The 16,499-nt window shown below is 39.9% G+C and overlaps 2 protein-coding genes across 2 annotated transcripts; both read right to left on the reverse strand.

Annotated features, from left to right (window-relative positions):
- Nucleotides 1-301: 301 nt before the first annotated feature.
- LOC108668640 lies at nt 302-10,363 on the reverse strand. The gene is made up of 7 exons (XM_018155883.1): nt 10,345-10,363; nt 10,011-10,197; nt 9,154-9,253; nt 7,773-8,762; nt 2,327-5,403; nt 562-742; nt 302-361 (listed from the first exon to the last, which is right to left on the reverse strand). Exons 1-7 carry the CDS (start codon nt 10,361-10,363, stop codon nt 302-304), a joined length of 4,614 nt encoding a protein of 1,537 aa, XP_018011372.1.
- An 80-nt stretch (nt 10,364-10,443) lies between these two features.
- Nucleotides 10,444-13,456, reverse strand: LOC108668645 (synaptotagmin-12; the record flags this gene model as incomplete). Its single annotated transcript, XM_018155888.1, is given in 5 exon segments — nt 10,444-10,650; nt 11,742-11,861; nt 12,256-12,393; nt 12,889-13,101; nt 13,443-13,456. Coding segments are annotated over 5 exon segments (654 nt in total). The 3' UTR covers nt 10,444-10,479.
- Between the last annotated feature and the right edge of the window lie 3,043 nt (nt 13,457-16,499).

Here is a 16,499-nt window from a genome sequence, read left to right on the forward strand (position 1 = left end):
TCTTTGTGGTATATGAAGGAACATTGGCTAGAAGAAATCACTTCAAACTCAGCAAATAAGCTACTCGAAGACAGACATTTTTTCAACTCTCTTTAGCTGCGTCATATCGGTTTTATTATTTTAACTAATCCAAGGATTTCAGCATTAAAAGATTAATGGAGAAAAGGCAGGTAGTGCTATATGCCTAAGTTTAACAGCATTAATTTTTTCGAGGACGTCGCATTTAAGATTCAGAGTGCACAAGATGCCACAAGCCTTGTAATTCCAACGTCCCAGTGGTTGCCAAGTGTAGCTTAACGTCTCAGTGGATGCCACATGCCGAAGCCTTGTAATTCCAACGTCCCAGTATCCCGCCGAAACACTGAAAAACACTTGGGCCCAAGCTGTACACATTTACAACTGGCCGACAAAGAAAAATAACCGTCACACACGATTATCTCAGCGCACGCAACAGTTCCAGAGAGAGAGCGGACACGTGCTTTCTCGACCGCGTCTGACAGGGAAGTGTGACCACCACTCCACCACACCACCACTCGACCACTCCACCACTCCACCACTCACCCTGGTCTGCATGTATAATATGAACCACTCCACCACTCCACCACTCACCCTGGTCTGCATGTTCGTGCTTTTATCAGGCAGGAGGAAGACTCGCACGTAAGTGTCCGGCGCCTGGCTGCTGTCGCTGCCTAGGACGAGCTCGCTCGCTTCCTCGACCAACACTTCCAGGTCACCGGAGTCACTGTTAATTATTTCTTTAATTTAAGCAATAAAACAATTCCATTCACTGTACACAGGCGTTAACTTAAGCAATAAAACAAGCCGCTTACTGTACACAGGCGTTAATTTAAGCAATAAAATAAGTCACTCACTGCANCAATGCCACTCACTGTACAAAGGTGTTAATTTAAGCAATAAAACAATGCCACTCACTGTACAAAGGTGTTAATTTAAGCTCTGTACAATGACATCGCGTGCGAAAATTCGTGCTTTTGAAGGCAAGGTTGTTCAATAAAAATTAGGAATTTTTTGTTTGAATTTAAGTTGTATCTATTCTTTTGAAAAGTAACTCATAAACTATATCGACAGAAAAGTACAGTAGATATGAGGAAATCCTTTTTATTTCCCATAAGTAACTGTATGAATAGTAACTGAATTGCACAATCTGGCGCTGGACAATAAAAGATGAAACTGACGTAACTGAGTTGCACCCAAAATTGCTGTTCATTAAAATAACGGAACGTATGGCAAATAATTTGGTATGCAGTAGGAGGCCACTATCCTGAAATAAATAAATGCTATACTAATATTTCTGTAATATTATGGCACGAACTTATGAATAAACAGCACGCTAACTTGTATATACGTATTAGGGCGTTCAGTACTAGAGCCAATAACACTAACCTGTCGTAAATGAGTGGCGTAGTAATTTATACGTACTAAAATAACACCAACCTGTCGTAAATGAGTGGCGCGCTAATTTATACGTACTAAAATAACACCAACATGTCGTAATTGAGTGGCGTTGTAATTTATACGCACTAAAATAACACCAACATGTCGTAAATGAGTGGTGCACTAATTTATACGCACAAGAATAACACCAACATGTCGTAAATGAGTGGTGCACTAATTTATACGCACAAGAATAACACCAACCTGTCGTAAATGAGTGGTGCACTAATTTATACGCACAAGAATAACACCAACCTGTCGTAATTGAGTGGCGTATATAGTAATTTGTACGCACTAAAATAACACCAACCTGCCGTAAATGAGTGGCGCGCTAATTTATACGTACTAAAATAACACCAACATGTCGTAATTGAGTGGCGTTGTAATTTATACGCACTAAAATAACACCAACCTGCCGTAAATGAGTGGCACGCTAATTTATACATACTAAAATAACACCAACCTGTCGTAAATGAGTGGCACGCTAATTTATACATACTAAAAAAACACCAACCTGTCGTAATTGAGTGGCGCACGAATTTATACGCACTAAAATAACACCAACATGTCGTAAATGAGTAGTGCGCTAATTTATACGCACTAAAATAACACCAATCTGCCGTAAATGAATGGCGCACTAATTTATACGCACTAAAATAACACCAACGTCTCGTAAATGAATGCCGCACTAATTTATACGCACTAAAATAACACCAACCTCTCGTAAATGAGTGGCGCACGAATTTATACGCACTAAAATAGCACCAACCTGTCGTAAATGAGTGGCGCGTTAATTTATACGCACTAAAATAACACCAACCTGTCGTAAATGAGTGGTGCACTAATTTATACGTACTAGAATAACACCAACCTGTCGTAAATGAGAGTGACGGACAACTGAGCTGTAACTTGACCCACAGCTTCTTCAAGTTCTCCCAGAGTTACCGAAGTGTCCGAGTTGATAGAATCGCAGCTGGTTGTTCTCTGCAATATATATCCTCCTCCTCCAAAGGCACCGTCGGCGTTCGAAACGTCCGGGTTGGAGTTTCCGAGGCTATTTGGTCCCGCTGAATGAGGGGGAGTTGGAGCGAAAAATGCCGGTGATGTTGGGGTGTCGCCCAGGGAGGGCCGGGCTCCAGGAGTCCCTGCGATAGCGTCTGCGGAACTCGGCGGTGTTTCTGAAGAAGATATCGACATCGGACAAGCAGATGAAGGGGGAGTTTCAGATGAGGAATAGGACGTGAGTCGTGCTGAAGTTGGGGGAGTTTCCGACGAAGACATCGATACCAAGCGTGATGAAGCCCCCGTTGATGATGAGTAATGGGAGTCCGTAGACGAGGAATATGGAATCTGCTGCTTAATTCTGGCACTTAATGATTCCAGGTAAACACGAACTCGTTTCGTACTTTCAGATTCAATATCGCTTTTTGAACTGGAGGTACTCATGGATGACTTCTCTGAATCCCTGCTATCTCGGCTCTCAGACCGTGCATCCCGGCTACCTGTCTCTAAACCAGCCCACGATTTCCTGTGATCACTGGAAGAAAACGGTTGCTGACCCGAGTCGATTAAAACTTCTGTATTTAACCTGTTTTCAATTTCCCCTCCCAGGACCTTAGGTCTCTCATTCAGAGTTTTGACATAAATTTGCTCAGAACCGGTTTCGACAATCCTTTCCTTTTCCTCAAAGACATTATCGGTGAGTCGAGTGAGACTATCCATCTCAGTCTGTACGCCTTTCAAAGTCTTTGAGAACTCACTGCCCTCACGCAGGAGCTCAGTGGAGACAGAGACCTCAGTGACTTCCTCATCGGAGGGTTTCTCGGCCTCGACTCGAGGCATGATGATGCACTCCTCGACCATCGCGCCGCCGCCCACCGGTGAACCTCCTTCTCCGCTTCCTCTTCGGGCTCTTTTGAACGAACCCCTGGACTCTCTAGAAAGAGGGGGCGTGTCTCCTCGGCTTCCCACCCTACTTGGGCGCCCTGCTCCATCACTGCCACGTCTCCCATCCCGACCACTTCTCTTAAAGGTAGACTCGTCAATTGCAACGACTTGATTTTTATTTTCCTTCTCCTTGAGCTGCTCAGTATTAAAGGAAGCATTACTTGCTGCCACTTTCTCGGTTTCCTTGTTGGAGTCTTCATTTCTATAATTGGTTTTCATAGAGCTAATAAGCGTATTTTTGGAGTTATTTTCCCCTATAGTATCGTTTTCAGCAATCAGCATTCGGTTAGGCGTGTTTTCAAGCCAGTCTGTGTTCGATTTCATGGTTTCAGCAACTTCTTCGTCAAGAATCTTAATTTCGAGTTCAGAATTTAATTTATCATCAATTAATTCCTTAGGTATCTGGAAAATCCGATCGGCATTGCTCGTCTTCATCAAGTCCAAGCTAGAAATTTCCTCTTTGACATTTGAGCTTACGTCGAATGGCCAATTTGGCTTTGCGTCCAAGTCTTCTGTGACTTTATTCTTATCCGTGAACGATGACCACCAGTCAGTGCCAAGCTGGTTGGCCTTTACCTTGTCGTCTGTGTTTGCATCTTTGGATGATTCGTCAAGTTCCTTCTGCTTCACAAAATCTGATATCGCATTTCTCTTAATGTCATCGAAAATACTCTTCACTCTGTTAGTGATACTCCAGTCACTTTCTTTCTGCGTGAAGTCAATCGACACTTTGGGTACTGAAATATTAAGAAAACTCTTTGTTATTTCTGGTTCGACAATGCCAAAACTTGCCTCAAAGTTAGAAGAGGTTTCTTCAATTTTTTTATATTCTTGTGTTTCAGGTATTTTAGTTTCGGGTGTATACTTGAGAGATGAATATTCTTCAGTAAACGGTTTTTCAAGCACTTTCTGTTCATTTTTGGCATCATTCAACCCAAAATCGTTTAGGCTGCTTGCTGTTGCCTCGACATAATTATCACTGAAAAGTGAGTATTTGTCGATGACGGTTGTTGGAAGTCCAGGAGATTCTGGTTCCCCTGCACTCGTTATTATGTCGTTTTCCTCCATCCAAGAATTCCGACGTGCGGCGACAACTTCAGCCAAACGCGAATGCAGAAGTTGGGAGTGGCATAATGCGTCCGTTGAAAAAATTGCCCCTCTTTCAGATCCCAATACAAGGTATGACGAAGACGGGGGCGTTGAAGGAAAGAATTCTACCGACGGTGGAGGTGTTGATGGCACGTAAGAACTTGATACCGGAGGAGTCGAGTTTGGAAGATAAGAAGTTACGGATCTTGAAGGAGGCAAAAATGTTGCAGAAGGAGGAGGAGTTGATGGGAAAAACGCCGATGGGGGTGTAGAAACGAGACGAGAATGGATAGGAGACGATGAGAAATTATTCATACCCATATGAGACGATGCAAAATAAGAAGATGTCCTTGGAGGGGACGTCGCAAGTTGAGCCACAGAGAGCGGAGGAGTGATGGAATGTTGAGAGTCGGTGAGCGGCGGCGTTGATGATAAATGAGAGTCAGTCAAGGGGGGCGTTGACGACAAATGAGAAGTCAAGGGAGGTGTCGAAGACAAATTTGAAGGGAAGCCAATCCCGGTCGAGAACTGCACTGATTGTGGGATCTTCACTGCAGAAACTAAAGCTGCGGCTTCTCCAAGCCATTTGCGGATGTAGCCTGTGTCTTCCGAGTGCCAACATGTACCGCGGATGGAAGTTATGTCGCTAGTCGACCTGCTATGTGGGCTTGATGATACACTGCGACCGAATGGAGGAGGCGCAAGGTGTTGTGGCGTGGCGTGCCGTATAATTTGACTGTGGTGATGCGTAGGTGTCAAAAGGTTTCGTATCGATTGAGAAGTTGACGTCAAATGGTGGATGGGAGAGAGAATTCGGGACGATGCTTGGTCTCCGATACTGAGATTTGTTGAGGAATTCAAGACTCTCTCGGAGCTGATGCGTCTTCCGCTCCAGCCACTTTGGGATTCAACCTTATATTGTGAGGAAAAATTTATTCTTTACTATTAAATAAGTATTAAATCCCATGTAAAGTCTAAATAAAGTGGTAGATTTTGAAAAAAATATAACATTAAATTTATATTTTTATTTTTTGCGTTTAGATCAAGAATCATACATGACAGTTTTTGGTGACAAAAGTTTCAAAATGAATATTTGAAATTATAAATTGAAAAATTAAACCACTCCCTTCAGACCCACTCATGAAATAAATTACAAATTAAAAACGAAAACGTATTTTACCGTCGTTCTTAACTTACTTAAACTACTAAATAATATTTAATACAGACATTATCTACATAATTATATCATTAGTGTAGGCTGGCAAAATTTCCTCTCTTAAACAAGTTTTGTTAAAGACCAGAGAGTTAATTTTATTTATTAGCTTCTTGTTAGTTTTTTCAATAAGTCAATAGTTAGTTTTCAATATAATATAACTTTTTTCAACAATAATTATTTAGATAGCAGAGATAACAACTTTATCTCTGCTCAAGCGCCATGCCGTAGGTCGTTTTCCGCTATTTTATATTCTTTATTTGCATTTTTAATCATCTTTTTTTGCCTGGTATGATATAATGGTATGCCTGGTATGGTAGTAGGTATAGTATGCCTGGTCGAGAACTGAATTAGAGATATTATGGTATGCTTGGTATGGTATATCTGAGGGCCAACTCAGAAATTTTGTGGTAATACCTTCAAACCATCAACAGGGATATTCCGAAGGTTTTTTTGAGCCCATGCACAGCGAAGAAATATCACCAATGCAAACTGATAGTTTAGGGCAAAACGACTATATATCATGAATAAAAGGTCAATAATCAATTACTTGCATATTTAAATAGAAGTTTCCGAAATAACATGAAACAATCTTAACAAACGAACGCAATGGCAGTTATTCAATATTTAAATTGAAGGTGTACAAAATCAGAACCTTCGTTGGTATTTAAGACGATAACTAACATTTCATTGCCTTTTTTCATCGTCGGTCCAAGACATTTAAAATAAAAATATTTAAAATATATAACACCTTGCGGTTTGAACGTCCCATAATCATATCGTAATCCCTTCTATCATAAAAATATTTTAATTGACCTATATTAATTAGAGATAGACCTCTTTACTAATCCTTAGCATGAGCTCAAGAGCAACAAAAAAAACTCAATTTAGCTCTTTTTGAAATTTAATGAATATTAATGTATGGATTTTTCAATAAAATGCATACGCGCTACTTAAAATAGATTTATCCACTGACCCACAAATATATCCTGAGCTTCATCGTCCCATAATAAAAAACAATTAATTAATCTCCCAATACGATAGACATCGTCGTTATATATGTGCTCTGATAGTCCTTATATATTTCCAGTGTCATGTTTCAGACACACAAAAATCCTACAATAAATCTTCGAAAGAAGGATACTTGTTTAGCAGCTTAACCTCCTGCACAGAGAATCCCATTACTCCGAATCCTGCTTTTATTTTTCTAAATTTACTTTTTAAGAGAAAGATCCTTTCTAATGGAAACCCTTATATTTTTCTGTTCGAGCTAGAAGTTTAGAAAAAATCTATTAGATAAAGAACAAATAAATTTTTGTCTCTAAATCCTTCCTTCTTTTTCAAAATGCCGCATAGCTCAAACTCTTTAAATAAAATTTCATATAAGGGCCGATGTCAGGTATTGTGAATATGCGCCAATTAAATCGGGCATTTAGAACGATAGGACATTACACGCGAAAAATCAGTTATCAAAGTATTTGATAGACTTGCCGGTGCCGGTCATCTTGTCATTTTCCAGGATAGATTATTCATGCGATTTGAGTATCACTTAGTTTCGAAGTGAGTCATCCATAACCCTGCTATTCGGAATCCAATTTTGCAATTCACGAGCGGAAATTGGTGAAAGACCCGAGAGTTACTTTGTCGAGAGTCAAGTCACGTTTGGAAATCTAACTGAAACTTCAACTTCTTATTTTTGAATAGTTAGTAAACTCAAAAAATCCCGTAACAATTTTTTAATCTAGAGCAGCAAACATTTTTCACTGTCTCGTGATTCCATCACTATAACAGTGAAATTTTTCCCATTTAACAATCCAACACGATGAGTAAGAAGGATACGCGCCTGAACAGCACCAATATTTACGGTGCCAGGCTTCAAGCACACACTCAAGCGTGTAAACATAACCAAATATTATAATATTATACAATAATGGCTTAAAATTGTACGGTAAACACATAACCAAATATTATAATATTATAAAACTATGGCTTGACATTGTACGGTAAACACATAACCAAATATGATAATATTATACAATAATGGCTTAACATTGTACGGTAAACGTACCTGAGCAGGTGCGAGTGGAGCGGGTGGGGGCGGTGGGTCATGAGGCGGCTCCCTAAGCCTCCTCTCAAATTCGATGGCTCGATCTATCTGCTCCTGTTGCTGCTTCTCTTGCTCCACCTGCTGTTTCTGCTGAATTTGCTTCTGCTGCAGCTCCTTCTGTTGCTGCTGCAGCTGCTTCTCTCTTTCATGAAGCTGCTGTTCACGCAGCTTCTTGGTCGCGTAGTCCATGTACGCCGCAGGAGTTGAATAATTCTTGATACCTCTTCCAGGTATTGTGTGGTACATTCGCATGTTGTTCACTATTGTGGAAGGTGAGTGTATTGGTGAAGATCCTTGGTCCATATGATGGTTGTAGCTGTTCATATGGTTCAAGTTTCCTACATGTGGATCATAAACACTGTTTAGATCGTCTCTGCGACGACGAGGGTCGCTGTGATCTATCCTTGGATCATATAGTGAATACGCGGAACCGAGCGTCTCATGTGGTTTTAATCCTTCATATTTATCGATAACATATTTACTTCTGCTGTCATAAAGTTCTGTTTGGTATTTTCCCCTGTCGAACTTTGAAGAAGGCTCGTACCTACTCGTTGAATCGTATTTTAGGGGCTCGTAGCGTTCTTGGTACGAGTATCTGTGTTGCCCAAACCTGCTTCTCTGGTCTAGCACCTGATGACTAAGATAAGAACTCGGTCTTGGATAAGGTATCTGGGATTCCATGGCCATGCTGCGCTCAGCAGAACTGTACGGAATTAAAGTCGGATCTGAACCCAGGGCAAACGGGTCATGGGGTAAAAGATTCCTATCGTATTTTGAGTCATAACTTGGACTGTAATTGGGTTGGTAAGAAGCTTTGTTTGCACCCAAGTAAGCAGAAGTTTGGTGGTTGTGGAACGGGTTGATATAACGACCATCATCAATGCCCGGCACGGGTTGCCATGCTGGGTTGAACGGGTTGGTCGACCTCGGCACGATTTCATCGCAAATATCCTGAGAGGATGATAAGATAATATTCATGTATGAATTTCCGCATCATCGCTAAAAAAGTGTTCATACATTCATATAAATTTTATTACTGAAAAATGACAGCACTTTGGTCTTCCAATTTCTAAATAATTATAACTCACTATGAATGCAATCATCATTGAAATAGCACACAAAATTATCGTTTTGTTTTGTATGCAAATGAAATCCTAATTTAAAATTTAAAATTCTTTGCATTATAATTAAATATTTAAAATTATTTTTCGCAATCTTTTCTATGAGAATAGTCAAATAAATTAATAAAGTTTCAAACCGCATTAATTTTCTAATTTAAGTGACTTCGAATGTTATATTATTTCAAAGTGACCTTATTTTCAAACTAAAAAAGTAAAGCTACCCTGGAGACGCTCCTCCTGTAGTCGAGGTAGGGATTAGACTTGGAGTATGGAGCGTCTGGAGATGGAGACCCGTCTCCGCTGCTTCGACGGCCTGGCAGTCTGTGAAATCCAGCAAACTTCGTAAAACAAATTATACTGCAAATTTTTCACTATGAATCTTAGGAATTTTAAGTAATTTCAAATCTGTACGCAAGCACTTCACAGATTTGTAAGAAGGCCAGTCATTGACCAGTTAGAAGGCAGTTCTCCGACCTGTCTGAAGTCTCTCTCAACTTAAAGAACTGCATGCTTACTGTCAGGTAAGCATGCAATTCGCGGACCTGTAGGAAGGCAGTTCACTGGTCTGTTTTTTGAAGACAGATCACTGACCTATGAAAAGGCGGGTCACTGAACTGTAAGAAGTCAGGTCACTGACCTATAAGAAGTCAGATCACTGACCTGTACGAAGGCAGGTCTCTGACCTATATGAACTCAGGTCACTGGCTTATAAGAAAGCAGGTCTCTGACCTATAAGAAGTCAGGTCTCTGACCTATAAGAAGTCAGGTCACTGACCTGTACGAAGAAGACAGGTCACTGGCTTATAAGAACTCAGGTCACTGACCTGTAAGAACTCAGGTCACTGACCTATAAGAAGGCAGGTCACTGACCTATAAGAAGGCAGGTCACTGACCTATAAAAAGGGCAGGTCACTTACCTATATGAACTCAGGTCACTGACCTATAAGAAGTCAGGTCACTGACCTATAAAAAGGCAGGTCACTGACCCATAAGAACTCAGGTCTCTGACCTATAAGAACTCAGGTCACTGACCTATAAGAAGGCAGGTCACTGACCTATAAGAGCTGAGGTCACTGACCTGTAGGAAGGTCGCTGCGGTGCAGGTCTGAGCGGCTGTGGAGGCAGGTTAGGGTCGTCATGCAGGGCAGCGTTGGCCGGGTTGTTGGCAGCGTCCTCGAGGTTCGTGAAACGCTTGTAGGAACCTGACCGCGGCCACAGTCCCAGCCAGTCTACCTCGCTGTCGAGCTGCCGGAGGATACGGGCAACTTTGGGGAGAATACGGGCAACTTCGGGAGGATACGGGCAACTTTGGGAGGATACGGGCAACTTTGGGAGGATACGGGCAACTTCGGGAGGATACGGGCAACTTTGATACACATCTAGATGTGTATAAGAGACAGGTGTAGCCTAACGTCTCAGTGGATGCCACATGCCGAAGCCTTGTAATTCCAACGTTCCAGTAGTTGCCAAGCGTGGCTTAACGTCTCAGTGGATGTCACATGCTAAAGCCTTGTAATTCCAACGTCCCAGTGGTTGCCAAGCGTGGCTTAACGTCTCAGAGGATGCCACATGCCGATGGGCTTCCTGAGTGCCGTCATCATCTGATTCCAGTGCGACAAAGCCTTGCCCGTCGCCTGCGTGCCGACGATGACGTGACCAACCGCAACGCCTCGACCGTCCGGCACGTGCTCGGCTACAGTCACCCTCAGCTGGATGGTCTGCCATATTAAAATACAGTCAACCTTCTTAAAATGTACAGCCACCCTTAATTGGATTGTCTACCAGATTAAAACACATTCAAATTACTTAAAATTTACAGTCACCGCAGCTGGATGGTCTGACAAAACAGAAAAAAAAACAAGTCAGCCTTCTCAAGAGGTAGTCACTCGAAGCTGGACTGTCTGCCTCGCTGATAGAGTCAACCTTTTTAAAATCTACTGTTACTCACAACTGGATGGTCTGCCACATTAAACGTACACAACATTTTTTGAAATTCACGGTCACCCGCAACTTAATGGTTGGCCTCCTTGAAATACAGTAAACAATTTTAAAATGTACAGTCACCTTCAGCTGTACAGCCAACAATCTTAATTTAAAATACGGGTTACCACGTTAAAAAATACAGTCCCTCTCAACTGAATGGCCTATTGAGATAGTAATTGTAACTACGAGCTCATGAAGTACTTAATGTCCATCAAACGAGTTCACATTACACAAGTTATCTAACGCCACGCATCGGCACGCGATATAATCTATACCCGCAACCGGAACGCAAGAAACTAAACTCCCGTAGAAGTTAGGTGTGATTTTTACTTCAAATTCAAATTGTTATAGGTGAGATTTTTCATGCATGTTAGCAGCAGGAGAGACACTGCATACTTGGACCATGACATTTACATATTAGGTTCGCTTCAAAGAAACAGGTAATTGTAGATTCACTAAAAAATAACCATTTACTGCAGAGTAACCTTTAATTTCTGTACCTGCTATAAAGTATCCCACATGCTCTGATTTAGTGAAACCCTAAGTTACCAACCCTAAATTGTGCACAATCTTAAATTTTGTACAACCTAAGTTACTAGCAATAAATTGTGTAAAATCTTAAAAGGTTTTGTGCAGCTCTAAATGGCCAACCCTAAATTGTATACAACCTCAAGTTTTGTGTAATCCTAAGTTACTAGCCCTGAATTGTGTACAACTTTAAGTTTTGCGCAGCTCTAAGTTGTCAACTCTAAATAGTGTAAAACCTTAACTTTTGTGCAACTCTAAATTGACCTCCTCATTCATGTTCAACCCTATATCAACGTACGTGCAAGGCGGGTGCAGGGATGTTGAATATCATGGCCTCGTTGAACACCGGCGAATTCGAGTCTTTCTTCACACTTGTCTTTTTCTTCATGATTTTCTTGCCGTGTTGAAGTATGTACACCTGCAAATGGTTGATAAGATTTTAATTCCACGAAATTTTAGAGAAATTTCCACGAACCAAACTGTCTGTTCTCAAACAAATTTCCGAATTCAATATTCAGTCTAAATTTGAAAGAGATTTAAAGTATACAGTTGTAATAAACAACAGTTTTATATAAGATACTTTGTATGATATTTTTTCTTTTATTTTATCCTGCTGAATAAATAAGCCAGCCTAAATAAAAGACTTATTAACATAATGAGCTAATTCAGCACCATTGGCTCAGCATTTCGCCATCAACTAACCAATGGACTGAACCTTGCCTTCGAGAAAACGAACCCTCAAACGAACACCAGTTTGAGTATTCCTATTTTCCACTGCTGAAAAATAGAATAACACTGAAGCCTGGCTTTACTTTAACGAAGGGATCCGCAGAAGCTTTATCGTCGGCCCACTGAAGACTCCTGGCCTTAACGACCACAACTGTGAGACGCTCAGCCGTCGGCAGGTAGGAGAGGGAGAACAAGATGTCGCCGTACCCGACGCCCTTTTGCTGCCGGAAAATTGTTTTGTATTTTGCTTAGTTCAACACCGAGTACATTATTTTAAATATTCATTTCTGAACAATTTACGATATGGAAGCGTACATGAGGTAGGTGATCTCTTTTGGTCACTCGACGTCGAAGACGTGTAGATAATGTAAGTTTATACTTTTGATCAGTCATTGATTAAAAATAGGTGGAATTTTCAACAAAAAACAACATTAATGTCCAGCGAATTATTTATTCATCCATTGAGTGCACACAACCGCTGGTTTGCTAAGCAATTTGGATGTTGGAAAAAAATCGGTAAATTCAGAGAATAGTCAATAATCTACCCATCATAAATACTCAACACGATTCAACACATAAATCTATTATATACTTATTTTTCTCAATGTTCATAATATCTTGGATATTTAAATATTACAGTTACCATGAAGAATCGAAATATATCTCATCTCTTTGACAATTAGAATGAGTAATAATTATTTGTTCAGTGCTCGTACCTGTCCAGTATCGGAGAGGGGTATGGATATGGTGGATGGACTCGTTGACAGAGCCATGTCTCCAAGCTTTATCTCGCCTTCGCCGATGAGTGTGTTAGAATATTTGTCAGAGGAGTAAAGGTAGAACGCCAGGGAGCGTGACAATGTTTCTTCTTCGTCAAGAGCAAAGAGAAACCGTTCCTTAAATGCTGGATTGAAGCTCTTGTGGAAAACCTAAAAAAATTGCAATTGCATAAGGCTTTTCACTAAATCTAAATTATTCTCTATTTTGTAATCGGGTTACCTATACCAAATTTTTCTAAAAAAATGGATTTAATTTCATCTGTTTGTCTCATCTAGCAACAGTTTGCTTTATTTCAGATATCAGATTGAACGAATTTTTTCATCCATACCATCAACTAAACTCTTTTATTTAGCCTACCTGGAAAGTTCTTTTTTTTTTTTCGTAGAAAGAAGCCATCTTCCGAGAACTAGTGTTGCGTTGTAAAACTTATCAGTTCACTCACTCTGCCACTGCATGTATTAATAATTAAATAAACCACTCCACCACTCACCCTGGTCTGCATGTAACCACCACTCACCCCACCACTCACCCCACCACTCACACCACCACTCTCCCCACTCGCTCACCTGGCGGCACTTGAACAAATTTCACGTCAACCCAACGAGGGCGCGCGCTATTGTGATGCTGCAGCACTCTAAGCCTTCACCACTCCACCGCCCCACCACTCCACCACTCCCACACTCCACCACCCCACCACTCCCACACTCCACCACACTACCACCCCACCACTCCACCACTCCATCACTCCATCACTCCACCACTTCACCACTTCACCACCCCACCACTCCACCTATCGATCTGGTGCTCATTTTTCTCATTTTCCCCATAGTTTTTTTTATGCGCGTTTTTCCCATTTTTCTCATTTTTTTCTCATTTTCCCCCCACCATTATTGACCACCAATGATAACCTACAACCCATTATTGACCACCAATGATAACCTACAACCCATTATTGACCACCAATGATAACCTTTATGATTGTCGTGATGATTGTTGATTTAAAGGTTCGGTTTATAATAAAATTAATAGTAAAGTAATAGATAATTTATCTGAAACTTGACAATCATATGCACTAAACGCTAGAAAGCATTGAGAAGAAAATGTTTGAAAGTTGAGTATTTTGATCCAATGAACATTCGTTAACAGGCATTACTGTGTCCAAGAAATGTCGATCAAAATGAAAAATAATGGAAATAATGGTTTAAGTTTAAGTGTAGTTAATAACTATAATCCGGATATTTTGAGCGCAACAAACTATGGATAATTTGATCCAGCGGTTAAAATAGAGTCACGGTTGTTGAAATTAATATTTATTAGAGTGTAAAAAAAATAAAATAATTTTTACCAGCGCCCAAAATTGAGCCACGATCGTTAAAATTAATATCAGAGTGTAAAAAATAAATAAATAAGGTGAACCAGCGCTCAAAATTGAGCCACGGTTGTTGAAATTAATATTAGTGTGAAAAATAAATAAATAAGGTGAACCAGCGCTCAAAATTGAGCCACGGTGGTATAAATTAATTTCAAAATTACTTATTGTTTTGCCGTGTTCAATCCCTGAAAGATAATCGGTCCTAATCACTCATAATCAACCGACGTTTATATACGTGACACACGAATATTTAATATTTAGTGTTCAATTAGGAAACCGAAATTTGCAGGAATTTCGCAATTCCTGCGTGTAATTTTAGCACACTTATTTCAGGCTAAATATTTTATCTTCGTATTCTTGGACCAAAATCTAAATAACCTAAAACGTGTTTCAACCTTTAATGTTTCTGTGAGTTTAAAAGATATCTAAATTAAATTAGTACTAATAATTGGATGACATAATTTTTATTTCAAGCCCTTATTAGCATCTACGAAGTTTTGAATTACATTGGCACCAAGATTACCAAGGTAATCCGAAACTTCGTAGATGCTAATAAGGACTTGACATAAAAATTATGCTGGTTTATTATAAATCGACTTTTTAAAGCGGGCTTTTTCAGCCCACATTCAACCTTTCTTTCAGTATATTTGAAAGATATTTAAATTGAATTTGTACTAATAATTCCGCGGTAATCCAAAACTTCGTAGATGTTCATATAAGCTTGAAGTAAAATTATGATGGCATAATATAAATTGACTTTTTAAACTAAAATCAATCCGACATTAGCAGCCCACATTCAACCTTTGTTTCAGCATATTTAAAAGATATTTAAATTAAATTGGTACTAGCAATTGGATGGTAATCCAAAACTTCGTAGATGCCCATAAGGGCTTGAAATAAAAATGACGTTGGTTTATTATAAATAGACTTTTTAAACAAACATCAAGCCGGCTTTTTCACCCCCACATTCAACCTTTGTTTCAGCATATTTAAAAAATATTTAAATTAAATTGGCACTGATAATTGGATGGTAATCCAAAACGTCGTAGATGCCCATAAAAGCTTGAAATAAAAGTTTTGTTGGTTTATTATAAATCGACTTTTTAAACCTACAACAAGCCGGCTTTTTCTGCCCACATTCACTTGGACGGAAAACGCCACCGCCCCAAAACCCATGAGAACTTGAAATAAAAATTTTGTCGGTTCATTATAAATCGAATTTTTAAACTAACATCAAGCCGGCATTGCACATTCACTTGGACCGAAAACGCCGCCGCCTCAAAGCCCATGATATCTTGAAATAAAAATTTTGTTAGTTTATTATAAATAGAATTTTTAAACTAACATCAAGCCGGCATTAGCAGGCCACATTCACTTGGATAGAAAACGCTGCCGCCCCAAAGCCCATGAGAGCTTGAAATAAAAATTTTTTGGTTTATAATAAATCGAATTTTTAAACTAACATCAAGCCGGCATTGCACATTCACTTGGACCGAAAACGCCGAAGCCCCAAACGGCCGCTGCGACGCGCCGTTTTTATGGCGCTGAACCAACACCGCGACGCGAATTTCACGCCTGCGAACACACGGCGGAGAACAGGTTCTGTTCAGGGGGTTTTACGGAACAGGGGCCATACTTTCAAAACTCGCTAAGTGAACGTAAGTACTTACGCTCTAGTTTCTTGTCTATGATTGGTGGATTTTGCTTGAAAGGCCGTCAATGATTGGCTGATGAACTTACGATCTTTTAACTTTTTTTGAAAGTATAGGCCCAGGTAATATCCTAACAGGGGACATCGGTTAAAGGAAACCCTTACACGATAGCCGGGATATCCTGCCGAACGACGGGTGAATTGGACGAGTTGGGGATTTATTTTGTTACAGTTAATTATTCAAAATTATATTCATCCTCGTCAAGAAGTTTGTTCCTCCACTTAAACTCAACGCTAGCTGATATTTGTCAAGCAGATCATATTTATACAAAAGATAATTAAATTTATATATTATATACAAATATATATGAAATATATATTTACATACATATTACATATTGGTGTAGTTCGGCATATATTGGTGTAGTTATGTGTTATACATATTGGTGTAGTTATGCAAGTTTGATTGAAGACCAGAGCATGCTTTTTATTAACAATCATATATATATATATACATATATATA

Source organism: Hyalella azteca, unplaced genomic scaffold (genome assembly GCF_000764305.2).
Source record: "Hyalella azteca isolate HAZT.00-mixed unplaced genomic scaffold, Hazt_2.0.2 contig6741, whole genome shotgun sequence".
Lineage (NCBI taxonomy): Eukaryota > Metazoa > Arthropoda > Malacostraca > Amphipoda > Hyalellidae > Hyalella > Hyalella azteca.